This window comes from Asparagus officinalis, chromosome 5 (genome assembly GCF_001876935.1).
Source record: "Asparagus officinalis chromosome 5, Aspof.V1, whole genome shotgun sequence".
In the NCBI taxonomy this organism is placed as follows: Eukaryota; Viridiplantae; Streptophyta; class Magnoliopsida; order Asparagales; family Asparagaceae; genus Asparagus; species Asparagus officinalis.
In genome coordinates, this window is record NC_033798.1 from 63,691,771 (window position 1) to 63,719,176 (window position 27,406).

At 36.8% G+C, this 27,406-nt stretch overlaps 1 protein-coding gene and 1 long non-coding RNA gene across 11 annotated transcripts; both read left to right on the top strand.

Annotated features, from left to right (window-relative positions):
* On the top strand, positions 14,031–20,436 carry LOC109843632 (structural maintenance of chromosomes protein 3-like). Of its 10 annotated transcripts, none has more exons than XM_020412580.1 (14): positions 14,031–14,332; positions 14,594–14,639; positions 14,743–14,912; positions 14,997–15,115; positions 15,216–15,298; positions 15,400–15,459; positions 16,669–16,810; positions 16,888–16,967; positions 17,066–17,144; positions 17,242–17,359; positions 18,851–18,880; positions 19,171–19,258; positions 19,526–19,657; positions 19,745–20,436. In XM_020412580.1, exons 7-13 carry the CDS (start codon positions 16,775–16,777, stop codon positions 19,632–19,634), a joined length of 540 nt encoding a protein of 179 aa, XP_020268169.1. In that variant the 5' UTR covers positions 14,031–14,332; positions 14,594–14,639; positions 14,743–14,912; positions 14,997–15,115; positions 15,216–15,298; positions 15,400–15,459; positions 16,669–16,774; the 3' UTR covers positions 19,635–19,657; positions 19,745–20,436. The 10 variants fall into 10 exon arrangements, with proteins under 10 accessions (XP_020268169.1, XP_020268174.1, XP_020268170.1 ...); XM_020412585.1 differs by having other exon boundaries at positions 14,031–14,224; XM_020412581.1 differs by having other exon boundaries at positions 14,031–14,639.
* On the top strand, positions 20,755–21,604 carry LOC109843764. Its single transcript, XR_002247789.1, has 2 exons — positions 20,755–21,215; positions 21,347–21,604. It is a non-coding gene; the product is annotated as an uncharacterized LOC109843764 (long non-coding RNA).

The following is a 27,406-nucleotide window of genomic DNA, read 5'->3' on the forward strand; positions in this document are numbered from 1 at the left end:
TATATATATACATATATATATATATATATACATATATATATATATATATAACACAAATATATATATATATATATATATATATATATATATTGTTGTTTTGTATATATGGTCTTGAAAAACAATTTTTGATCAAGAGACTTAAAAGTTATTTAAAACAAAGAGTTAGCATGTTCTTTTTAAAACTTTTAAATTAAATCTCNACAAGTAGGTGAAGAGACTTCTTCTAGTAATGTCCACATTCATTGTATTTAAAAACAATTTTTGATCAAGAGACTTAAAAGTTATTTAAAACAAAGAGTTAGCATGTTCTTTTTAAAACTTTTAAATTAAATCTCTAAGATTTGACTTGGTTTTGTATTGCTATAATGAAAAAGATTTTCTAAGAGATTTACATTGGAAATATATATAAAAATATTTTCTTGATTATTAACTAGCTTCAATTAGAATGTCTAAATATATTAAGTAAAATTAGTTATTTACTGACTTATTTAACTTGACAAGTTAACCAAATTTTATGGGTATATTTACTACAAACCCTCACGAGACTACAACTCGTCCACTAGAGTAACCTAGGGGTTTAAAGGCTTGTTGTATGTGCTAAATACAATCGCGATTCCTACGAAAGTGAGTTAGGATTTTGTTTTCTTTGCTAGAGGACTAGCAAAAGTTTAGGTGTGGGGGTATTTGATAATGATATTTTATTATAATTTTATACCCTTATTATCTATTTTATATGAATAAATATGCCATTAATAATTGTTTTTATCTTTAAATGCAGGATAATGAAGAATAAATCTCAAACTCTCATCTCTTAACAAAAACCCCTTGAATAAATGAAGAAATGAAGCAAAGAAGCCCATTGGAAAATTAATTGCCAAATTATCCAAAAGCCCAAAGCTAAAAAGAAGAAGAAATGGCAAAGCCCAAAAGCCTAAGTCCAAGAACAAGAGAAAATCTCGGACAGCAATAAGAAAGGACTAGGTATCGATGCCAGCATCGATACCCGTATCGATGCCAGCATCGATACTGACGTACAGTTTGTTACGAATCAAAGGCTAAAATTTATTGTTTTTGGATTAGATTTCAATTCAATGGCTCTCATTCACTGATGTTTACTATAAATAGGGGTAGAGAGTGAGGGGTTAGAGGTATAAAAAATTTTGTAACTCCATTTGGAGAGGAAGGTAACTCTTAATTGAGAAGGCCATCCAAATTTGTAAATTTTGTTATAATTAATAAAAAAATTCTCCACTTCAAATCTTTTTCTCTTTGTTGGATGATGATGGAGATGAAGAAAAGTTTGAAGGTTTGTTTTTCTTTTATTTTTCTCTTTTATTTCTTTTTAGTAATTTCTGTATTATTGCTTATTAGTTAGATTTATATTCATGCTTGTAGTGTAGATTTATTTTCTTATCTTTTTATTTCTTTATGTACTTTAATTTGTAGAGTAGATTTATTTTCTTGCATTTAATTTTTGCAATTTATTTTATAGTTTAGATTTTAATTCTTTATAGTTAGATTTATTTCTTGTTCATAGTTTAGAATTTTTTTCTTTTTCTTTTTGTAATTAGTTATTTTTTTCTTTCTTTTATTTGTTAAGATGTAAAATTAATTCTTGTATGAATCTTAGAATTGGATGAAACTAGTCTAATTTCCTTTATATTATACGAATTATTCTCTTCATTTAAAATATTCATATTTAGGATAATCAACTAGAAAACTAATTGGTAGAAGAAGAATTTGATAATCTATACTTATCTTAAATGGTTTGATAGGTTATGCTTATGAATTCTAGGATTACTATCTTGTTCTTATCATAAATAGTAATTTTGACTTAGATGATAATTGGTAGAAGAAGAATTTGTTGTTCTTATCATAAATAGTAATTTTGACTTAGATGATAATTTGATAGGTTATACTTTCCTTAAATGGTTTGATAGTCTATGCTTAATAAATCTAAGTTGAAATATGATAAAAAGAGAATAGTTTGTATTTTGTAATTGAGATTAGCTAGTGGATTAAATTCTAGATTTCTCATATCTTTAATTGAATCCTTTATCTTGACTTTCTTGAATTTTCTTTTTATTCTTAATTTTATTCATTCTTCTTTCTTGCCTTGTGATTTTATTTATTCTTTAATTCTTTCTTCTCTCCTCTAAAATTTAATTTATTGTATCTTGCATATATTCACAACAATCACTCATCACAATCACACTTATTCTTTAATCCTATTTTTGTCACGTACAAAACATAAGAACCAATTCTAATAATCTCTTAAAATCACCTTTCTCGTGGGATCGATAACTTTTTATACTATAACTTGATCAATTGTGCACTTGCAATTTTAGTACATAATTATGCCACATCACCTCCTATCCTCCATATGATTGTGTCCATATATTGAAGATATGATACAATCCAATCTCCCATCCATCGCTTTAACTAAACAGATAATATGTTGATCAGATGAACTAATGACTTGAACATTTAAGATTTTTGGATCCCACATGATAAGAATTCTTGTTTTTCCAGATAACCTGACATTAGATATCCAATTCTAGCAATTTGCTATTTTCTTTGCCACCACAGGTACTAGAGATTCCTTGATCTTGGTTCCTTGATTTTGGTTTCAAGAAGAGCAAGAAAGGAAATATGATATTGAAATAAATGATGTTTGACCAAGTGTTGCTTAGAGGATTTATTTAATCCTTTAACATTCCAAAATGGTAGATACATTTGGTTGAACCCCCACTATGAACTGTAGAAGGGTCAAACTCTAAATTATCCAATGACGAGAAAGAGTTGATAGGATTGATAAGCTCTCATGATTTTTTGCTTTGTACTATTGACCAGGGAAAGATTCCAGCTTCAGTTCTAGGAACATGCACCACATGCACAGGTACAGTCCCAGGTTTTCCCCTGATTCCATCAGTTGTAGAATTACTTCCATTCACTTTGATAGCTTCTGAAACATCATTGTGCATTTCCTGATTCCATCAGTTGTAGAACTACATCCATGTACACGATCTTAGCTTTAACTCATAAGTGACATTCTGAAGATAACTTTGCCCATTTGGTCTCATGATTACAATTTGGTCTGGCAGAGAAGAAGACATTTTTACTTTAACAAGCACCCTTGCATAAGCCAACCTCTGTCTATTGACAATAAGCTTGTCAGTGGAAATTGGTCTACCAATAATACTAACAATCTTACTTATACTTTTTTCATTCCACAAATTAAGTTTCAAAGCAGGAAGCTGGATCAACATAGGATATGAGCAATCCTTAATTTTTTCAATATCATCATTAATAGTCCAAGGTTTAATAGCATATGTCTTGACCCAAAAAACCAAGGACCTTTCTCAAGAATTCCCCTCATCTCCTCTTCATGTTTAAATTTGAAGAGATATACCCCAGCGTTCCGAAGGCATACTTCAGGAATTGCAATTTTAGCCCAAGCCTTTTGAACAAAAGTTTCCATGGCTTTGTATTTAACATTAAGCCCCAAAACTTTACCAATGAGAGAGAATTGCCAAAGGGATGCACCTTCAATCCATTCATTTTCCTCAAAAGTCACAACATCCTCAGTATCAGGTGATACATAATTCAAAAGCAATCCACTTCTAATTTTTCTATTGTCAGAGAACAAACTAATCTAGCTTTTTGTTAAAGGATTAGGTGGATACACTAAATTTAAAGGAGATAAAACATTATTCAAATTAATAAATTTATCAGCATTAGAAGAATTTTGGTTTCACAAATCATTCAATCCTTTCTCATCATAATTTTCCTTTCCCAATGGAACAATGTTTCCCTCCAAAACATTCACAACTGGATTAGAATTTGAATTATTTGTAGATCTTGGAACATAATTTAAAGAAATAACAGGTTCGAGAATAGATTCTGGTCTCAAGATTCCAGATCTGAAACCATCTCCAAAATTAACAGATGAGATAGCAACAGATTCAAGCACTGAGTTAGAATTCAAAGATTTAGATCCAAGATCTCTTACAAGATGATCCTGAGAAATAACCTTCTCCATCTCAACTTCATGAGCCCAAGAAACCTCAGAAACTGATTGAGAATTTGATGCTTTATCGATATTTTGAATTTAATCACTATTCCTCAGAGGAGTGATCTGAGGCAGAAGAGCATTAGCCGAGCTTAATATATCCGCTATTAACTTCTTCTTCTTCTCTCCTTTAGGTCCCGTTGACCCCATAATCTCCACATTTGAGCTAAAATCATCATCATCTTCAAAGAAACTAGACTCAGATTGATCAACAGGAGAAATCGAACTCGAATTGGAAGCTCTTAATCCAATTTTCAGGATTTTCTTTCCATTTTTTCTCACCGTTTTTAACAAGGCGCGGGGCGCGAGTTAGCTTGTTTTTGTTGATGTATATGTAAAATGAGCTAGGTAACAGAGTGTGCTATATTTGTTGGTGAGTTGTGTTCTTAGGTTTCCCGGGGACATTTATGTACTTCATGCTCATTTGGTGAATGAAAATATTTCTTCATTAACCTAAAAAAATTCAGATAGGAAACATCAATAAATGCTTAGTAAAACATCACTATATACTAGATAGAAAACCATACAGCTTCACTTGAGAGTCACTGGTACAAAACGATGCATTCCAGACGGAAAATTCCATCTGGAATAACTAAAATTCCGTCTAGAAAAATTATTTCAGACGAAATTCCATCTGGAATACGTGTCTAATTAGTTTCCGTCTAGAATATATTATTCCAGATGGAAATTTCGTCTGGAATGTATTCTAGACGGATTTTAATAGACGGAAAAAAAATTCATCTGTAATACATTCCAGACGGATATTTTTCGTCTAGGATAATTATCCCAGACGGAACATTTCCGTCTAAGATATTTTGTATCCCAGATGAAAAAACTCCGTTTGAGATGTATCACAAACGGATACTTCCTAGACGGAATATTTCGTCTGGGTTATTTATCCCAGACGGAACTCTATTCCGTCTGGGATAATTATCCCAGACAGAAAATTTCGTCTGGGATAAGTATCCCAGACGAAATTTTCCGTCTCGGATGTATGAGTAACCCAGACGACTTTACAACCCAGGCGGATATTTTCGTCTGGGATGTAAAAAATCCGTCTGGGATACTTTCTTTCCCAGTAATACGCAGTTTCCAAATTGGCTATTGTATAGCTGTAAATCCAGCTTACAAATCTGTAAATCCACTCAAATTTCCTATTTAATAACCCTATAAATCCAGCTTACAAATCAACAATAAAAATCACATATATACCAACCACACAAAAAATTAAACTATCCACATAACAACTTAAATAAATCACACAACAAAGTCACACATGTTTTTTCATACATATCATCTCTCTCTTAAAGTATCTCCACAACAAAGTCACACATGTTTTTTCATACATATCATCTCTCTCTTAAAGTATCTCTGCCAACTTATAAATTTGCCACACATATACATATAAATTTGAACATATCATCTCTCTCTTAAAGTATCTCTGCCAACTTATAAATTTGCCACACATATACATATAAATTTGATGCAAAACTCAATCAACTCACTGTTTGTTTTGGACTCAACACAAAGAAAGTTGTGATTTATAAATACAACGACGATTTACAAACTGATATCCAGGTCCATGAGCATTATTTTCTCTAGAGATCATGAAAGAAACACATGCACCTGCAAGATAAAAGAAGGTGGCATTATTTTTAAGAATATGATATATTCCTAAATTTAGAAGTATGCTTAGTAATAACTAAACATGAGTAATAACTAAACATGAGGCCAAATTTGTAGAATATAAGCAGGATTCAACTTAAAGCAGATCGCAAATTGGATTTGGATTATGAGATATTGAAGATTGCTTTAGATAATTAAAGTGCTTCAGCATTCTATTAATTACAGGCATAGCAGCTAGCAAGTGGTAGTCTATTCGATAAGAATTCTTATCACAATATATTGTGTATACGTTCGGAGTGTGTCGTGTCCATTTGGTTCGGGGTCTAGTCTAGCAAGACATGAAACAAAATTTTGTCCAATATTAGAAGAACAATTAATGGATACATATGTAGTTAGATATATTTAGCCTGATGATGCAATTAAGAACCTTTTGAATTTATTTGGACCTTATACATTCTTATGACTTTCAAAAACTAACTAAGAGCACAAGAATTAACTAAGACTATAGAAGAGATTAAATGAATAGATTCAGGTCATATTTAGTCTCGACTTCAAATTTGCCAACCCATCGACCTTCGTCAACTGCTCTCCACTACATAGCTTCCATGATTTTTCCAGGTGCACTCAATTTAAACAATGTAAATGTCATTGCTTTGCTCTGTTGAATGTTGGCGCTTGTGGTTAAATCTGGAATAATACAGATATAAAGCAGCAAATAACTGAAAGAAATCTGAAGTCAAGTAATTTAAAATTTTCAACTCAGTTACTGTGCGTTTGTAAAACGCTGTGCTTAAAGCATTATTTGGCATACTCCGGTGCAAGGATCCCAAGGCCAAATTGCTTCTAGGAACAGCAGTCCAGTACTCTGGTGTGCACCAACCCAGTACTGTTAAGATCTCCTCGATCTATCAGGCAAAGATCTCATTGATCTATCAGGCAAAGATCTCCTCGATCTCCTCAGGCAAAGATCTTCTCGATCTCCTCAGACAAAGATCTCCTCGATCTATAAGACCTTCTCGGTCTGGGCACTGTTTCTACTAGCACTAGCTATTCTACAATATATATTTGTATATATTGGTTGTTGTTTTTGGAATGAATTTTCCTTAAGGATTTGAGGTCTATTTATAGCGTTTGGAAAAATACTATGCACTAATAAAATAATATATTTTACTATGCATGTGGGGCCCATGCTCTTTATTTTTCAACAATTACAGCTGCTTTCGGTGTAGAGAGGTTTCAACAATGTTTTTATTTTCATTTTCAAAAAATATGTGGGACCCACCAATTTGTTTTTCTTGAAATTGTCAAAGAAGGGAGGTGCTTTAGAAGAAGATGGTGCTGGCAAAATAAAACATGGGCGGCTGTCAAAGAAAATGGGGCCCACCCATTAAAATTATCTAACAATCCCCCGCAAATTTTAATGGTGTCGTCGTTTCAATCATTGTGCGTAAGGAAGATGTCGCAAGGACTTGAATCCCCTTTAGACCAACTAAATAAAAGATAGGTGCATGGTGTCGCAGAGACTTGAACCAGCACATGTCTAAAAATCTAGCGATCACACAAGATCAAACTTATCTGTGATAGTTTTTACTTTGAACCACACTTGCCTTTGCCTTTGCCTTTGCCTTGCCTTTGTCTTTGCACATTTATGGCCCTGTGCATGTCCTGGTTTCTGCTAGGGCTCTAGGTATCTTTCCACAAGACACCATAGGAGACGGCCAAATCTCCACCCATGCATAGGTGAGTTCTTTAGGCATGTTTCCTATCAAATATCCCGCATCCGAAATACTTTGAACTCATTAAGGCTTAAAAGTCATCCTCTCTAATGATAGGATTCTAGGTGAGTCCTTTAGGTGTGTTTCCTATCTAACACCCCGCATTCGAAATGCTTTGGACTCATTAAGGCTTAACAGCCATCCCCTTTACATGATAGGATTCTTAGGTGAAAAGATCAAAGTTTTACTCGGGTAGTTCAGCCAGGTAAGGATAGTATTAGAGGTTGATCAAAGATCAATTAAATACCTCGTTCCTTGCGGAGCGCGTTACGCAACCCCTAAACCTTACCTTAGACATCGACTAATCCAAGAAAACTTGAACTCTTTCACTTGTAAATCTTACTTGACTTTTGAACCATTTATCTTGTCATTAGTAGCATAAGCTTTGAACTAATAACTAGATGTAAATGGTAAGTATTTATAAGACTTACCAAACTTTGCAAATTTTACTTGACTTTTGAACCAAATATCTTATCATTAGTAGCATAAGCTTTGAACTAAAGACTTAATATAAATGGTAAGTATTTGTAAAACTTACAAAATTTTAAGACCCATTCCAGCAGACGTCCTTTCAACTATGTCCTTTTTCAGACCCTTAGTCAAAGGATCAGCCACATTCTCTGAAGATCAGACGTCAATCACAGAGATGACTCCTTGACAAATGAGCTCTCTCAATTAGCCATGCTTCAGACGAATGGTCCGCTTTTTTCCATTGAACAACGAGTTCGCTGCCACAGCACTCGTCGCTTGATTATCACAATAGATAGTAATTGCACCTTGCAATTCCGTCAATGGAAGGTCTCGGAGAATACAACTGAGTCACTCAGCTTCATCTCTTGCAGCACATAGTGCGAAGAACTCAGATTCCATTGATGACTGTGCAATCATAGTCTGCTTCTTAGACTTCCACGAGACAACAGCTCTACCCATAGTGAAGACAAATCCTTCAGTAGATCTGCACTCATCTGGTTCTGAGCACCAGCCCGCATCTGAATAGCCTTCGATTACACCTAGATATCCAGTGTAGAATAAGCCCAGACATGTAGTTCCTTTCAAGTATCTCATTAATCTCTAGATGGCATCCCAATGAAGCTTTCCAGGATTACTTGTGAACCTACTAAGCATTCCTACAACGAATGTTATATCTGGCCTTGTGCAGCTCATCGCGTACATAAGACTCCTAATGATCTTTGAGTACCTTAGCTGCTCTACTAGTCTTCCAGTGTTTGGTCGAAGCTTCTTGTTGTAATCATACGGCACTGACAGTTCTGGAAGGTCGTAGTAGCCATACTTCCTTAGCATGCTCTCGACATAATGAGATTGGGACAATCCAATACCCTCTTTAGAGTATATGATTTTGATTCCGAGAATCACGTCCGTAGTTCCAAGGTCCTTCATGCTAAACTATGCCGAGAGAAATTTCTTGGTAGATGTTACTATCTCCAAATCACTCCCGATGATGAGCATATCATCCACATAGAGGCAGATGACCACCACCTTTCCTTCAACGACCTTGATGTATAGGCACTTGTCAGATTCACTGACTTGATACCCATTGTTGCGAACAACCCTATCAAATTTCTCATGCTAGAGTTTTGGTGCCTGCTTAAGTCCATATAATGACTTAACAAGTTTACAAACCTTACCAGCTGGAGCATCAAGTCCTTCTGGTTTCTCCATGTAGATCTCTTCTGTGAGATCTCCATTGAGAAAGGCAGTCTTCACATCCATCTGATTTATGACGAATCTTTTAATCGCCGCCCATGCGATAAGTACTCTGATGGTAGTGATCCTGCAAACTGGTGCATAAATATCAAAGAAGTCTATACCTTCTTTCTGAGAGAATCCTTTTGCCACCAGTCTTGCTTTGTACTTTTCAATAGTACCATCAGGATGGAGTTTCTTCTTGAAGATCCATTTGCATCTGATAGGCCTTGCACCTTCAGGTACGTCCACCAGCTCCCAAGTGTGATTTTGGATCAATGAATCCATCTCATCATCTATAGCTTCTTTCCACAGAAGAACGTCTGTTGACTGCTTTGCTTCTTGAAAAGTCTGTGGATCTCCTTCCACATTATAGGTGATGAAGTCATCTCCAAAATATTTCTGTCTTCTGACGCGCTTGGAAGATGGTTCGATAACTCCTTCATTATTGACTGGCTCCTCTTGTGCATCTGATGTACTAGCATTCTCTGCTATATCTTTGAGCAATAAGCATGTATGTTTGATAAACTTATCCTCAAAGAATTCTGCATCCCGAGCTTCAATGATGGAGTTGGTTCCAAGGTCCAAGAACCTGCACGTATTGTTATCTCCAGCAAAACCAAGAAATACACATTTGTTTGCCTTTGGTCCGAGCTTAGGCCTTCTGATGTCTGGTATTCGAACGTATGCGAGACACCCCCACACTTTGAGATTATCCAAAGAATCTGGATATCCCAACCATAACTGATGAGGAGTATTATCAGTTTTGGAGTAGGGTACTCTGTTCAGAATTTAGTTTGCCATTAGTAAAGCATCTCCCCAATAGCAGGTAGGTAGACCAGATGTGATCAGCATCGAATTTACCATCTCGGTCAATGTGCGATTCTTTCTTTCTGCAATCCCATTAGATTGTGGAGAATATGGAGCAGTAGTTTCAGCAATGATTCCATGCTCCTTGAAGTATACTTCCGACTCCTTAGATCGGTACTTTCCTTCTCTGTCGCTCTTGAGTCTTTTCACCTGCAGTCCAAGTTGCTTCTCCACTCGAGTCCGAAACTCAACAAATTTGCTGAATGCTTCATCTTTAGATTTTAGCAGGTAAACGTAGCAGAAGCGAGAATGGTCGTCGATGAAGGTGATAAAGTACTTCTTGCCGCCACGAGTGACGAAGCTTTTGAAGTCACAAGTATCTGAATGGATCAGATCCAACAGGTTGGTGCTCCTCGTGACACTTGAAAATGGCTTCCTTGTCAGCTTTGCTTGCGCGCAAACTTCACATTTCTCAGGTTTGTTACCCCCACATTTTGGAAGTAATCCTAACTTCTCCATACTGGATAATTTTCTATAATTTACATGTCCCAGCCTATTGTGTCATAACACAGAGGTGTAAGCAGAAGAGGATACTTCATTTACAATGGGATTGGGTGCACTCGTACTGATTTTATACATGCCATCAATACGATATGCATTACCAAAATACATTTTCTTGAAGGATAATACATCCTTTCCTCCTTGGAAATCCAGCCTCATGCCTGCATCACACAGCATGCTTCCGGAGACTAAGTTTTTGGCAAATGAGGGAACGTGTTTCACATCCTTCAATGTGAGAGTCTTTCCCGAAGAAAGAGTCAATACCACAGTCCCAGTTCCAAGAACAAGAACCATAGAATGATCAGCCATTGATACGTTCTCTTTAGTAGCAACATAAGAAGAGAACATATCTCTATTGGAGCATACATGACAAGTAGCACCCGTATCTAACCACCAACTAGAGATATTGCTTGGAGTTGTTACCTGGAAGAGCATAGCCACACAATCATCAACTTGATTGACATTGTGCGTTGTTTCCTTCTTTGGTGCTTTGCAGTCTTTAACAAAATGTCCTTGCTTCCCACAGTTGAAGCACTTGCCGCTCTTCTTGAACTCCTTCTTCTGAACATTCAAGTTCTTCGGATTCTGGTTCTTCTTTCTGTTAAAAGACTTCTTCTTCTTGAAAGATGAATTATTACTCTTTTCAGAGTTAGCAGCCACCATGTTAGTAGACGCATTCTGCTTAGCAAGGAGCTCAGTCTTCGTGCGAGTTCGAGTCTCGTCCTCGATCCGAATGAACCTCTTCAAATCAGATAGAGTCACATGTCTTTTCCTTCTCCGAATGTCAGTGGAGAATGGCATCTAAGATGGAGGAAGTTTGTTGACAATTGCACCAGAGATGAAGGTTTGACAAAGACTAATCTTTTCATCCTTCAGCTTCATAACAAGCTTTTCAAGCTCTTTGACTTGAGGTAAAACCTCAGTATCATCTTCGAACTTCAAGTCCAGAAATTTATCAATGAGGTGAGATTTGGACAGCTTCTCCTCATCCTTGTACTGGTCCTCCAGAGCATTCCAGATTTTCTTTGCAGAGGGCTTGTTGGTGTAAGTATTTGCTAAATGATCGGCCAGGCAGTTAAGGAGATAGTGATCATCTCTAGCCCAAGAGGCTTCAGCTTCAAGATCTTCTTCAGAGTCTAGTTTTTCCTTAGAAACCACATAGTAGATTTTCAGGAGTTGCATCCCGAAAATCACTTTCCGACGCCATGCGTTGAAGTTGGAACCGTCAAAGTTCTCTAATTTAAGACAATCCACTCCAAGAGTCCTCGCAGGATCCATAGTAGATCAAAATAATGCTTTAAGAATGTTGGCGCATGTGGTTAAATCTGGAATAATACAGATATAAAGCAGTAAATAACTGAAAGAAATCTGAAGTACAGTAATTTAAAATTTTCAACTCAGCTGCTGTGCGTTTGTAAAACGCTGTGCTTAAAGCATTATTTGGCCTACTCCGGTGCAAGGATCCCAAGGGCAAATTGCTTCCAGGAACAGCAGTCCAGTACTCTGGTGTGCACCAACCCAGTACTGTCAAGATCTCCTCGATCTATCAGGTAAAGATCTCATTGATCTATCAGGCAAAGATCTCCTCGATCTCCTCAGGCAAAGATCTTCTCGATCTCCTCAGACAAAGATCTCCTCGATCTCCTCAGACAAAGATCTCCTCGATCTATAAGACCTTCTCGGTCTGGGCACTGTTCCTACTAGCACTAGCTATTCTACAATATATATCTGTATATATTGGTTTCTCGGTCTGGGCACTGTTCCTACTAGCACTAGCTATTCTACAATATATATCTGTATATATTGGTTATTATTTTTGAATGAATTTTTCATAAGGATTTGAGGTCTATTTATAGCGTTTGGAAAAATACTATGCACTAATAAAATATTATATTTTACTATGCATGTGGGGCCCACGCTCTTTATTTTTCAACAATTACAGCTGCTTTCGGTGCAGAGAGGTTTCAACCACGTTTTTATTTTCATTTTCAAAAAATATGTGGGACCCACCAATTTGTTTTTCTTCAAATTGTCAAAGAAGGGAGGTGCTTTAGAAGAAGATGATGCTGGCAAAATAAAACGTGGGCGGCTGTCAAAGAAAATGGGGCCCACCCATTAAAATTATCTAACAGGTACATATTTGTAAGTGATTGGTCATGGTGATTACCTAAATAGCTCATGCTATTACCATTTTCTATCGAAAAAACTTTTTGGCTCGCGGACCAACCGCGAGCCAATTGGGCCCCCCACTGCTGGGGGCCCACCCCCCTGTTCCTCTCACGCGAGTTGGGGCTCGCGGTTGGACCGCGAGCCAAATAGCGGGGTTCATTTTCTATATAGGCTGTATGCTTTTAATAGTTTTGTTATGCACAGTGGCCAACTGGGGAGTAGTGAAGATGACGATTTGGATGTGATACAATAATAGCATTTTAAAACCCGAGAACAAATACTCTAAATCGGTCAAACCGGACATGACAAGCTTATTGTGTATTTGACATGCATTTAATGGGTCCACAGACTTTTTCTTACTGCTGTGATGGTTATATTAAGCTGTTATCATATAATCATGTTCCCTAAATCTGATAAAAGAATGCATCTTACTGGTTATAATATATACGGTCTCCTGACAAGAATACGGTGGAACCAATAATTTTTACTATTTAAACAGCAAACTTGTGTCTTCGGAAATTTAAGGTGTTCCAGAGAATAATAACATCAGCAGGCCAACCTATCGTCTAAATAGGATAATGTTAAGCTGTTCAAGAGTATGGTAAATCAGCAGGTTATTATTCAATGTCTAAATAGGATAATGTCTAAATATGATAATTCAATGCCGTACGTAACCTTGCGTCTGCTACCTCCATATGATTTTTTCCCCATATAGTCACTTCCAGGTAATTGTGGAAGTTGTTAATTTACAAAATTATAACTACGATCATTGTATGTTATAGTAAAAGCTCACCTACATAATGCGCTCCTCTGAAAAGAAATTTGAATCTGTTTAGAAGGAGAGTCGTCGTTTTGATGGCGGAAATGGGTATTGTATATGATTTACCATGTTAAGATAAGGGTAGAGTTTATATAGTGGCGTTCCTACAGTAGCATGTATCTGTTTAGGTAAAATAACCATTATTTTGTAAAGGTTAATTGTGGATAGACCCCCTGTAGTATTGCCGCTATGAACATTGGAGCTAAAGGAATAAATGCAACTGCCATCTTTCCCTTTTTTCTCGTTTTTCTGTCTAACGAGGGATGCCATTGCAGTTACACTACCACATAATTGATCTATTGCAGCGGTTAAGTTGCAACGGTTTTAACTGTTGCGTTAGATATCTATCGTAACGGTTTATATTGCAGCGGTTTATAAAAAAATGTTGCTATAGGTCTAATAATTATTCTTGGGCTTCATAATTGTTCCTGGGCTTAATAATTATTTTTAAAGCCCATGCCCCTGACCGTTTAAACGAAATATCTCTTTCTCTCTCTCAAATCCTGACGGAAATCCCTAAGCCAAAAATTTCCGCTCCCTAAAATCGTCGTGGCGTCGTCAATCTCATCACTGAACTCGTCGCCGTTTCATCTTGGATCTCATCTCCAATCTCCTCTCCGATATTATCTTCGTCGTCGAGCTACTCTCGTTGCTTTTTCCACCGAGGGCGAGCACTGAATCACAATGGTAGGGAGTTTTCTAGGGTTTTCTCGACACATCTTTTCTCACGGTCTCTTATCAAATCAGGTGGTTAGATCTTTCCTAGTGAAGATCGAGGATAGAATTTGATTTCAGGTAGACTTTTGTGTTTCTAATCTCTTACTTCACTTTTTTGGCATTGAATTGTTCGATTCCGAGCTCGACTGTGCTCCTACTTAGCTTTTGAATGTTGATGCGGTGACTGAAAACCCTAGCAGTCGTTTTGTTTTTGAGCCCCAAATCTCCTACTTAGTGTAAATTTGATGTGGGTATATAAGAGTAGTGATACCCCCCACCCCCCAGGTTTCTTTTTCCCCCGAAAATGGGTTCAATTTGATTTATGTTGTCCATCCACAGGTTTGAGGAAGTTGCCTTCAACTTTAATTGGGGGAAGGATTCCACTGTAATAGTTTCTTCATGTTTGTTTGTTTATGTGAAGTTCAGATTGGCATTATTGAAATTTGTAAATTTGATTCTAATTAATTTAGATGCAATTGGTTCTGCAGGTCTTGCTGCATTTACTACGAGCTGGATATTATTTGCATAAAGAGAAAACGAAGCAATCCAATGGAAATCAGTTGGATTCTATTCCAGAGTGTAGAATAAGGACTATCAACTTTGAAACTCCCTGTGCTTTTCCGGAAATCAATTCATTCACTTATGAAACAGCCTCTAAGTAAGAATGCTATATTAATTTTCTTAAATTTTGCAAAATGCGAGATTATTACTTTTAATAATGAACTGCTGATACTTTTGGCAGTTATGACTTGCAATTGGAAATTATTAGCCTTGATTTCAAGTCTGGGTTAGAGACTCTAATGAAGGAAAAAACCTATCAAAGCTATTTTTCTTGGTACACGAATTGGCGACCCTAATGCGGTATATAATTTGTTGAATTATTTCCTTTGTTAGAAAGCTTGTGCTTAGTACTTTGAATATAAGGTTGTTGAGTATTAAACATATTACATTGATCTTGTAGGTTGGCCAAGAGTAGTTCTCTCCTAGCTCGCCAGGATGGCCCCCTTTCATGAGGGTGAATCCTATCTTGGATTGGTCATACAGGTTTTATTTGGTTATACTTGTATATTTATCAGTTGTTAACTCTTATCCTTGTATGTCCTCTTTCTGAGAAACACTGGTAATGTTATTGTATTTAATTGCAGGGATGTGTGGGCTTTCTTATTGACCTACAAGGTTCAGTACTGCAGCTTATATGACAAGGGGTAATATGTTGAAATACTATTGCTTCTTAGATTCCATTTTTGACTTTGTCTATCTGCTCTATATCACCCCTCATGTACTTTTCTCATTTATAGCAAAAGAAAAGATGATATCATTTTATAATTGTTATGATCTGTGAAGCACTAATATGGATAATAGAACAAAATTTGTCACCACAAAGTTACACAAATATGAAAGATATCAAAGCTTTCTAATTTAGAACACAAATAATTAAATAAAGTATGGACGCCCAAAAAGCACGGTCTTCATGGTAAATCCTAAACAAGGCATACTCTTTGTAATTCTAATATTAGCTGCTGTTAAATACGTTTTATTAATTACCTTTTCTAATTTAACATAAAAATGAAAGAAAAATCATATTTCAAGACATGCAATGCATACAAGAAGTATACGACAAATAACCAAAAGATTGAAATTGTATTAGTATGAGGATACATTAGAGAAGTGTCAGACAAATATTTAGTGAAAACTCAAGAAATTTTTGGTTGGGTATGTGTTCTGCGTTATAGTCAATGATAGAAACATCTTATTTTGGACAGACACGACCCTGTTGACATGGATACTAACACGACAGATTCTCGGAAGGTCGCAAGACCCAGTATTCATCACCACATGGTTTTGACGATAGACATGTCCAAGATACATAGGAAATATCTAATGCTTCATAGGTTAAGACATAATAGGTAATGTATGTGAAAAGAAATTGAATGGCACATGGATCCACTTTGTCACTGCGACGACCGACATTTCTCCTACCCGTCCCTCCAATAAAAAATAAATAAATAATAACAATAAATAAATAAGAAAAGATTCTTTGTTATATGCATGTTGGTTAGGTCAATTTCACCCTATGGGCCTGTAGTTATGCATGTTGGGCCTTTAATTAGTTAGGTTACTTTGTTGGAAGGGGCCTATGCTTAAGATTCTTCTAATATACGTAACCATTTTCCATACTATGCTACCAGATGTTGCAAATTTTTTCTTTGGGGGTAGGGACCCCCAATTGTGTTCCTGGCTTTGCCCCTGCTCACTAGAGCTTTTACAGTATGAAGCTTGTTAAATGCACCATGTCTGGCCTTATTTGATGAGAAGTTTTTTGTGAATATGATGGGTGATGATAACACAGATTACATTCTTTCAATGTTTCAACTTATTCCATATCACTTGCTAGCTAATACTTCCTTTTTCAGGTATACTTCCATTGGAAGCATACACGCCACCATCCCATCAATGAAATAATGTCATGAAGCAAGAAAGACATGGATAATAGCTGCTTTCAAGGGAAATAATTTAGGAATGACGGACACAAGGGGCAGATTTCATCAGAAAAGTGTATATACACCCACACATATATTTATATTACGTGGTTTGTCTAAAGAAATTGTACACATGTTCTGTGCTTGTTGCAGGTTGATAAGGATGAGGTGCGGCTACGTCGGACAATTGGTCTGAAAAAGGATGAATATTTTTTGAATGCGAAGCATGTCACGTATGATTTTCTTATACATCTGCTATTATGATACTACTTCCACCTGTCCTTTTGAAATATGCATTGTGATATTTATTATTATTATTATTATTTTGCAGCAAAACAGAAGTTATGAACTTGCTGGAAAGTGCTGGTTTCTCTCGGTCCAATCCTTACTTTGTTGTTCAGCAAGGGAAGGTGTGTGCGTGTTCCTAGCTGGCTGATTTTGCAATTCATTCTTTCTCTTATTAAGTTGCATATATCTCTTCTAAACACTAGTCGTAATGGTGTGCAGATAGCATCTCTGACCTTAATGAAAGATTCTGAATGTCTTGATCTGCTGAAGGAGATTAGTGGGACACATGTTTATGAGGAGAGACGGTGTGAGAGCTTGAAGATAATGCAAGAAACTGGCAAGTGCATTTTCATTGTGTAGTAAGTAACCCTGATGTATAACAATAGTGTCCTAATGGTGCCATCTGATGTGTCAAACAGAAAACAAGAGAAAACAAATAGATCAGATTGTTCAGTATTTGGAAGAGAGGTTAAGGGAACTGGATGAAGAAAAAGAAGAATGAAAACTTGGAGTTCAACCCTAAATAGGAACATGAAGCTGTAGCAGTAGCTCATGAAAACTTGGAACAGGCAGTTTATCTAAAGATATATTTGTATAACTTTTGCCACTAAATTCCCTCTAGATAACTCAGAACATTTCATTTTGGGTGCTGTATACGTGTTGGATACATGTCAGACACTGATTCTTAGCCACTAGTAAAAAGATGGTCAGCCCCAACAGTTGGTAGGAACTGTTGGGGCAAGTTTTAAAAGCCCCAACGGTTCTACCAGTTGGGGCATTTTCGTTTTCACCGAAAAAAATTGGGGAGAATTTTTCCCTCAACTTTTTTAACCCAAAAAAACCAATCAAGCACCAAAAAGTCCCGATCTCTCTGAAAAATGCCCCGCCATGCCCAAACTCCTCTCTCTCTCTCTCTCTCTCTTCGATCCTCTCCTCCTCAGCCTGACCTCTCCTCCTCAGCTGCCGCCTCCTCTCCCGTCGAAACCCCCAAACTCTCCTCTCGATCTCTCTCTCTCTCAAACCCTGCCTCCGACCATCTCCCCAGTGTCGCCGCAGCTAGCCTGGCCTCTCCGCCTCAGCCGCTGCCTCCTCTCCTGTCGAAACCCTAACCCAACTTCGCCTGCATCCTCCTCTCCCTTGAAAACCCTAACCCTAATTTGCCCGCCTCCCTTCCCCACAAATCTCTAACCCTAATTTTGCCTCCTCCTTTCTCTTACATCCCTCTCTCTCCAAAATCCCCCAAGCTCCACCTTGCCGTCACCAGTAGGAGCGCGCAGCCACCGCCTCCTTCTCCTCTAGCAGTTCTTCGGCCGCTGCCTCCTCCTCCATCTCAAACATCTAAGCTCGCTGGTGAAGGTAACGTTATGATGTAATAGAGATATTTTGCATTAGATCTCTGCTTGGATAGCAATGTTTGATTCTTTGCTTGATAGATTAATTAGTTGCATAATGTGGTATAATTTATTTTCTTTTAGACCACTGGATTTGTATCATTATTGGAAAAAAGTGAATGAGCGTCTTCTCTTCTCAAATTAATTCTTATTTTGTCCTTTTGCATTTACTGTTGCTTTCTTGCCCTTTTCCTTTTAGTAAAGTGTAATCTGATAAGTAGAATATGAGTAGTGATCATAATGCTTCCTGGTAGTATAGAGATGATCTATTTAGACCCGTTGATGACTAATATTGTTCCATCAATTTAGATTTTTACAAAAAATTCAGACTATCTGTGGCACTGATTGCTTATCTATATACAAGTTTGTAATTTCTTCTGTTTTCTTTTTGTAATCCCAAGTTAATTGAACTATAATTTTTTTACTCCACGTTACAGAAGGTTGTTTGAGCCACCGGAGGTTGAAAGGTATTATTTTACACTTATTAAATATTTTGTCATTACACAATGTCAATATACTTCTCTATGTGAATGTTCTTTGGAACCAAGCAAAAAAAATATACTATCATAGGTGTTAACAAAATTTTTAGAGTATATAAATGAGTATACTATCATAGTGTAAAAAAATATACTATCATAGGTGTTAACAAAATTTTTAGAGTATATAAATGAGTATACTATCATAGTGTGAGGGGTGTATCTATAATTAACCCTTATTATTGGTGACTAACTTGGAATTTGGTGATGTTGTGTTGTAGGAGATAAAGTTCTCTTGGTTCAGAGATGGAAGAGTTTGCATGGCAAACTCTGGCTGGCCTTAATCCCCTTAGCATTCAGTTGGTTACTGTAAGCTCAGATTTTCCATTTTTCTATGGATATGTTGGTAGAAAACAACACAAAAATCGATCCGCGTATTTTTTATATTTGACTTCATAATCAACAAAATATTGCATTTTTGGGATTTTATGTGTAGATATACATACATATGCATGTGTACGTTTAGGGTGATTTATCCGTATTTTTTGGGATTTTATGCGTATTTTTTCGCTTTGACAGTGGCAGGTTGAGAAAAAAATCTCCCCTGATTTCATTTTTACTATTTGGTTCGGTTAGGGTGATAGGGAAAATTTGCATAGCAAAGCCATGCCGCGTTGGAGCCCCCCTTCCCACCAACTCATTTTCTGCCTCCCTATTTCCTCTGATGCTGATTGAAATCCTATGATAGTTCTTGGTTGATCTATGGAGGTACAGTTCTAAAAATGCAATCTTTTTTAATTTATTTGATTTTTTGTGTTTTCTTTTGTTGATTTTCTTCTTCCTTTGCTTTATTAGGTTTAAATTTTGGGTGATTTATCCGTCGATCCCCATTACGATTTGTGAAACTTGCTTTAGACCCCTAATAGTTGGTCGATCTCTAGATCTTGGTGACTCTCTGCGGTGATTCTCTATTTTCACATTGCTAAAAGGAAATTAATCTGTTTATTCTGTGTTTATTCTGCGACGATTCTCTATTTTCCACATTGCTAAGTAATCTGTTTATTTTGCAGTTACTCTATAGATCTCGGTGATTTCCATTACGATTGTTTTTCACACTGTTCGATTTTTTTCAAACTGCAAGTTATATTCTGGATGTTTTTTGGTGATAAATCTGCTGATATTTGATAGGCTGACTTGCTATTTGATAGACTGCATGTTTAAAAAATTGTTTGAGGCTAATATATATTTTATGTTGTATGTTTTCAGGCTGCATGTTAAAAAGACTTATGTATGTTCAGTTCATACTTGTGTTGTTGCTATTTGATTGACTGTCTTGGAGTAAGTTTGATTATTGGTCAAGCATATAGTTTTGACATGACTGTAAAATGACTAGTTAATTGTTACTTTGTTGTTGACGATTGAGAATGTAAAATGACCAAGTACGGTTTTACCAAGTGTATTTGCAGATAAATAGCTAGCATGCTCATGTAATCTATATCAAGTTTGTATAAGATGTTGGCAAATTATCTCTGTTTCATTTTGATGTCTTGAGCTATGTACTTTCCAATGGTATTTGTGCATAATTTTTAGGTAGGGTTTTTTTTCTTTTTTTTTATTTGATTTGTTTAACAGCCTCAACGGTTGAAACCGTCGGGGCAAATATTAGCCCCAACGGTTTCAACCGTTGGGGCAAATATTTTTCTTTTTTTTAAAGTAAAAAATATTTGCCCCAACGGTTGGAACCGTTGGGGCAAACTTGGCAACCATTGGGGCTGAATCGGCCCCAACGCAATTTGTCCCAACGGTCTTTTTTTTAGCCCCAACGGTTCTAACCGTTGGGGACATGATTTGCCCCAACGGTTACAACCGTTGGGGCTGACCATCTTTTTACTAGTGAGCAGACACAACAACACGTGTGATTCAAAGTAAAACCTGATTTATCCATTACTTATAGCCCTAAACTAATTTCTTTGGTTATCTTGTTTTTCTGTTTAAGAAAACATTGAGAAAGTTATCTTTTTTAGATGAAAGTTTTTTTAGGGATACGAAGAAAAGAGTTATATTTAAAGAAATTGTGAAATAGATATTCTGTATGCAATGCTTTGTTTATGGTTTCAGGATGTATATTTTCAGGATGAAATTCTCTGATTTTGTTATGTAAGTTTACACTTATATTAATAAATCAATTACTTCCCAAAATTGCATGATGTTTCTCTCTGATTCATGTAGCCGCGTATGTGTTTGAAGATCTCTGATTTCATGTAGCTGCGTACGGTCTCCTTATTTACCAATGTTACTTGAGCTTTCTTTGACAATCAGCCAACTTGTTAGTAATTTATTCGTCCTTTGAGGATTCCTTTATGTTAAGCTATTTATTTTGAATAATTGCAATGCATTTTTCCCCAATTTTATTATCATCATTGCAAAAATTATGCTGATTCATGGAAATTTACACAGGTACAGAAATAATGAAAACCAAGATTGAGATTGATATTGACAGGTTCCTAGTGAGTATTTGACATTGAGGCACAAGTTTTTGGAAACAAATAGAGAATATAAAGTTTTTGACCGAGAAGTTTCATGTTTTATAATCAAATGTTGATGTTGTTTGAATATTAGTTCGGTACGATATTTTCTGAGTTGAAATGTTGGTAGTGTGGATTTAATACTTTGTAGTTTTTATACTATACCGATGTATATTGGCACTTATCATTATGGTTGATTATGCTCAACATTTTCACTTTGATATTGTGTATTAAAATTTGACTTGGCCATGTTCTTAAAAAGATTATCCAGGTAATTGAATACTATATGATTTTGATATAGGGAACCAAGAACAACTCAATCGGAGCCATTGCAATAGCTCAATCAAAAACGCTGCAATAGCTCGATCAAAACTGTTGCGATAGCACAATCCAAACCGTTGTGTTAGGTCTTTTAAAACTGTTGTAATAGCTATAAAAAACCACTGCACTAGCTTAAAAACCGTCGCAATAGCTCAATCCATATTGTTGCAATGGGTTAAAACACACTTGCCTTTTAAAACCGTTGCGTTAGGTCTTTTAAAACTGTTGTAAAATCTATAAAAAAAACCACTACAGTAGCTTAAAAACTGTCGCAATAGCTCAATCAAAACCGTTACAATAGCTTAAAAACCGCTTGCCTTTTAAAACCGTTGCGTTAGATGCAGGGGCAACGGTTTAAAAAACCATCGTAATAGAGTTCAAAACCGTTATGGTAGAGGTAGGGCAACGGTAGCATATGAGACGGTTTGAGAACCGTCGTGCTTGCTCAAGGGCGACGGTTCCATGGCTAGCGCAACAGTTTTGAACCGTTGCGTTAGAGCAAATATGTGGTAGTGTTATGAGTAATATATAAAATTTATTCAAGATTCATCATGTAAATCCAAGTCTTAACCACATAAGTTGGACGTTCACATAAACATAATGACTGGAAGATTAATATAAGGAGGACAAAAAAGTATATGAGCTGACAATTCAATTTGCAAGACGAGTTATCAACAATGTATAGGTTCAGGTCATATGATATCACAACTGGAAATTAGATCTAATGAACATTTCCTATAGCTATTGAACTCAATAGCCAACACATCTCATATTATAAATCTACAGAGCATGTAAATCCAAATCTTAATCCTGTTCTTTTAACACCCCATGCATACACTCAAGTATCAACATACGTACATACACATGCACAAGACACATACACACATAATAAGACTTATAGCAATAATTTCCTTGTCATTTTCAATCATGCACAAGACACATACACATATACAGTCAAGTTTATATAGAATTATTATGAAGAAACTTTTGTGTGTTAAGCGCATAAAATATTTAAGCGCACAAGACACATACACACATACACACATACAATTAACTAACCTACCTCATAAAATCAAGAGTCCTCAGCATCGTCAAGTTCCCTCCTCTGCATGCCACTATTGCTTCCTCCATCAAGTCTAGCCTGAAAATAAATAGATTTACATTTAGAGAATGAAATTCAACAATATAAGACAAATTATTAATTAACCTGTACGCCATCGTCTAAATCTAATTGGTCCAAAACTTCTTCAAATAATTCAGCTGAAATCTTCCCGGACAAGCATAAAATGATGTGTGTAAAAACATCGTCGCTAGTAGGGGATGGAGGCAAATCTGAACACATAGTCGTCGTCATCTACATGAGTAATGTATGGTCGATCTTACCACGTAGATAACGGTTGACGTGCATAATTGTAGAAGTGGTGTGAGTTCTGTTTGATGATGTTATCACAGTCGAGGTTGTCGAGGACGCCGTGGAGGATTTTCTGGAGGTACCCCGCTGAGCTCCAACCCTCATTAATGGAAATCTACCCCGGTTATTATACCCCATCACGTTCATTGCAATGGCATTATTTTCCTCTCTAGACAAGACATGAGGGTCATCAGCAGCTTCTTGGGTAGCACGTAGTGCTGCATCCTTCGACGTGACAGTAATATTATCCTAAATCACATAAGAAAAATATCAAATATATTGAATTGTCAAATAATGAATGTGCCACTGTAAAAAGCAGTGGGTGGAAATGCGAATTTTTTTTAAGAAGCCTGATTTCAAAGTATAATAGTTTAAACTATTAATTAATGAAATGTACAACGTAATAGTTATTATTTAATGATTTATTGAAAAATAATTACCACCAACACCATGTTTTCTTTAATCTTGTCTTCATTTTTATATGTTGAGTGAAAGGTGTCGTAAGCTAACTTTGCCTTCAAATTGATCGGCATTATGAGCTTCCCCTACAAAATATAATAGTAAATGTCAAAAAGTTTGGTCATATTGAAGGTTGTAGCATGTGAATACAACAACGTAAATATTATACCGTGTCTCGACAATAACTATACTCAAGATTGGCAAAGGACGTCGATCCCAAGTGGTGGTCAAGCTTCCGCTTGCTATGTCGGTTCGTCGAGCCCTTCTTAGATTTATTCTTATTAAAAAAGGTGTTAAAAATGAATTGCATTTACAATATGCTTTTTGTGACGCCCCTGGGTTCACACAAGGCTGCAGTCCAAGGTGAAACCAAAAATGTCAAACCTACCTTGCACCACACCGTGCAATAACATGTCTCACCATCACAATTAACATCTGTCTAGTGGAATCAATAACAGGTGTAGGTACAAAAGCAAGTTAAAGATATTGCAAGTCACAACTGATGGAATAATAGTGATCACATAGTATTTCATCATCCAACATACAGGAATATAAAATCAATGTCTGAAATGAACAAACTGGAGTTCTTAATACATCCCAAATACAACAAGTCTGAGTAAAGGAAATAAGGCACACAGCCTTTAAAACATCTAGGAATAAAGTCCTCAACCGTCTAAACCAAGTCTATAGTGGAGTTCCATAATAAAACATAGCTAGAATAGACAGTCGAACACTAAAGTGTGTCGTCATCAACCTGCGACTCTCCGGGCTCCTGGCTCGTGACCTGAAAGGGGGAGGGACAACGAGCGTCAAAGCGCTAGCGAGCAACATCACAACCAACCCCAATGGAGAGGGCTCGTTGTATAAGAAAATACAGTTANATGTCTCCGAACATATATATATTGTATTATGTGACGTCCCACATAATTACCATGTCGTATTTGACATAAGTGTCATATCATACTCTCCATATATGTGGTGTCATATTCTTCATAAGTGTCATGTCATAACTCATGTGAAAAGTCGCATGCATGGTTAATAAAGATGTCCAGTACATGAATTAGATATAGAGATTTCCCAACACGTGAGATAAATGGATAATTGCCCAACACGAGGACTGAAATGGATTATAGTCCAACACGAGGACTTCTATGGATTATAGTCCAACACGAGGACTGTGCAACTGAGCAAGTATTAGTGATATACAAGGCATGGTTTACTTATGCAAAACTCACACTCAACTCGTCGTGTGATTCTAGGCAAGTATTTCAGGCCATCTATCATGCATAGATGCTTAGTACAACTGAAGATCAAAGTTAGGTGATCGAGGCAAGCGCTCTAACGAGTGTACTAAACAGCAAAAATAAACAGGGCAGGAAAACTGTGCGGCGGTCGACCGCAGAACCCACTCCGGTCGACCGCTCGCAGGCCCGAGAACTACTGGGCTCAGAAGCTGAGCGGCGGTCGACCGCAGAGGTCATGCCGGTCGACCGCCCAAAGCGCAGAAACGATTCTGCAGGCAGGAACGCGCGACGGTCGACCACTGAGTCCTATGCGGTCGACCGCTGGGCGGACAGAACCTCATTCTGGGTTCTGTCAGCTACCGAACTCATACAAAAACTTGGGGATTTCTATACCCATTATACTATAACCTTTTAATAGAGAACTATGGCAATAAACAACAAGTTTAAATGGTTAAAACCTCATTATCAAAAATCCCAAACCTTAAACAACATGATTTTAAAAGTTCTTAAATAGTAAAAATGAGTTTAACTCTCATAAAAGTGTTTCAGATCAAAAACTCATTTAATTAAACATCATTAGTGAACTTTTTAAGACTGAAATATATGATTCTTGCATCCCATGCCATAAGATCTACTTATCTACACAAAAATACGATTTTGGGCTCAATAAAAACCGAATAAAACTCAAATCCAAGCATAAAAAGGAAAAGGGATGAAGTTGGGCGGGATGTTACTCGCCTACGACGAAAACGAAGCCCTAGATCTGGAGGAAGATGATCCCTCTCGCTGAATCCACCAACAATTCGCTGAAAAGCCCTCCAAAGCTCCTCCAAATCACCAAGGAGTGAGAAACTAGGGTTTGAGGGGAGAGAGGGGGCTAGGGTTCTGATATCAGATGGAAAATGGGGCTCTCTTGGGTATAATAGTATATATACTATCCCCACAACCCGACCCGAACCCGACCCGAAACCCGTTAAGACCCAACACAGAAAAACTCTCTGCCCGCTGTACGGTCGACCGCCGCGCCCAGCGCGGTCGACCGCATAACAGGAGAAAAGTCCCCTGAGTGCCCGACTGCTGTGCGGTCGACCGCCGCGCATGTCGCGGTCGACCGCACAGCAGGACAACTGCCTGCTATGTCTGTTTTACATCCTGGTGAATCCACTTGTTTTCTCCAACATAGAATTTCTTGTTAGGCTCCCAAACATGATTCATCACATTCAATATATATATATATGTGTAAGTGATAAATTTTCACAAAAGAATTATTCATCACTAATAATTCAATATCTATATATCCTTATAAAATTTTACGGGGTTCTACACTTTTGTACGCAACATGATAATGTACTCATTCTTGTTAGACCCTAGAGGGGGGGTGATTAGGGTCTTATGCTAATCTAATCCCAATTAAAAGCTAATTAAAATTGTATTGATCAATTTGATCATGCAAGAAGAAATATGATATGGATATGAACAATAAAGATGAATAAAAATACGCTAAGCAAAACACAAACACACGATATGTTTACGAGGTTCGGTCACCACGACCTACGTCCCCGCTCCTCACCTCGAGGAGATATCCACTATCACAATCCGGTTTGGAAGCCGGAACTTCTACACACTCGGTTTACAAGATCACCGAAAACTCTCACACTACACAAACACTATGCAATCACACTTTACACACTAAGTGTAGGAACCTACCCCGTGTCCTCCTCCTCAAGTGCTCGATTACAACCTCTCCCTAGGTTCGTCAATCGACGCCACTCCTATTGGATTTGACCCCGTGTCTCGCCTCACACTTCTCTCGGTGTACAAGTATATTACAAGTGATTTTCACAAATAAAAGTTAAATACAATGATTTGTTCTCAAATAACAAGTGAGAACTCAATGAATCTCACACTCACTAAATCACACCCCACAACCCATACTATATGGTATGAAAATATTAAGCTCAATAAGTGTGTGTGATAACAGTGAATGTAACTCAATAAATATAGCTAAATGAAATGAAAATGAAATAATAAGCTATATAAGAGTTTAGAAGACTTCTCAAACAAGAAGAACAGTAGAGATGATTCCAATAGGATTGAATGCCACTTCTTGTTGTAGAAAAACTTTTCTTGAAAAACTGATTGATGAAATCAACTATTAAACAACTCTTAAACACAATCAATATTTTGTTAAACACCAAACTTGGATTTCTTAGTTCTAGAAAGGAAGAGCAGCAATGGGGTATATATAGCACCCCAATACAACAGCAAAATAATAGTAAAAGACCAAAAAACCGATTTGAAAATAGGTACAAAAACTAGCCGTTGTAAAAGTTCTGTCAGTTCGGCGGTCGACCGGTCCGGTCGACCGCGAAGCTCAAAAGCACAGAGAATGGGAAATCAAAGCTGGCGGTCGACCGCGATGGTCGACCGCAAAACTCTCTGGAAGTTCTCTCTCAGGAAAATACAACTGTCGGTCGACCGCACCGGTCGACCGAAAACTGATATGTTGCATATGACAGGTTTTTGGGGCTGTTTTGAAAATTCATTAAAAATATCA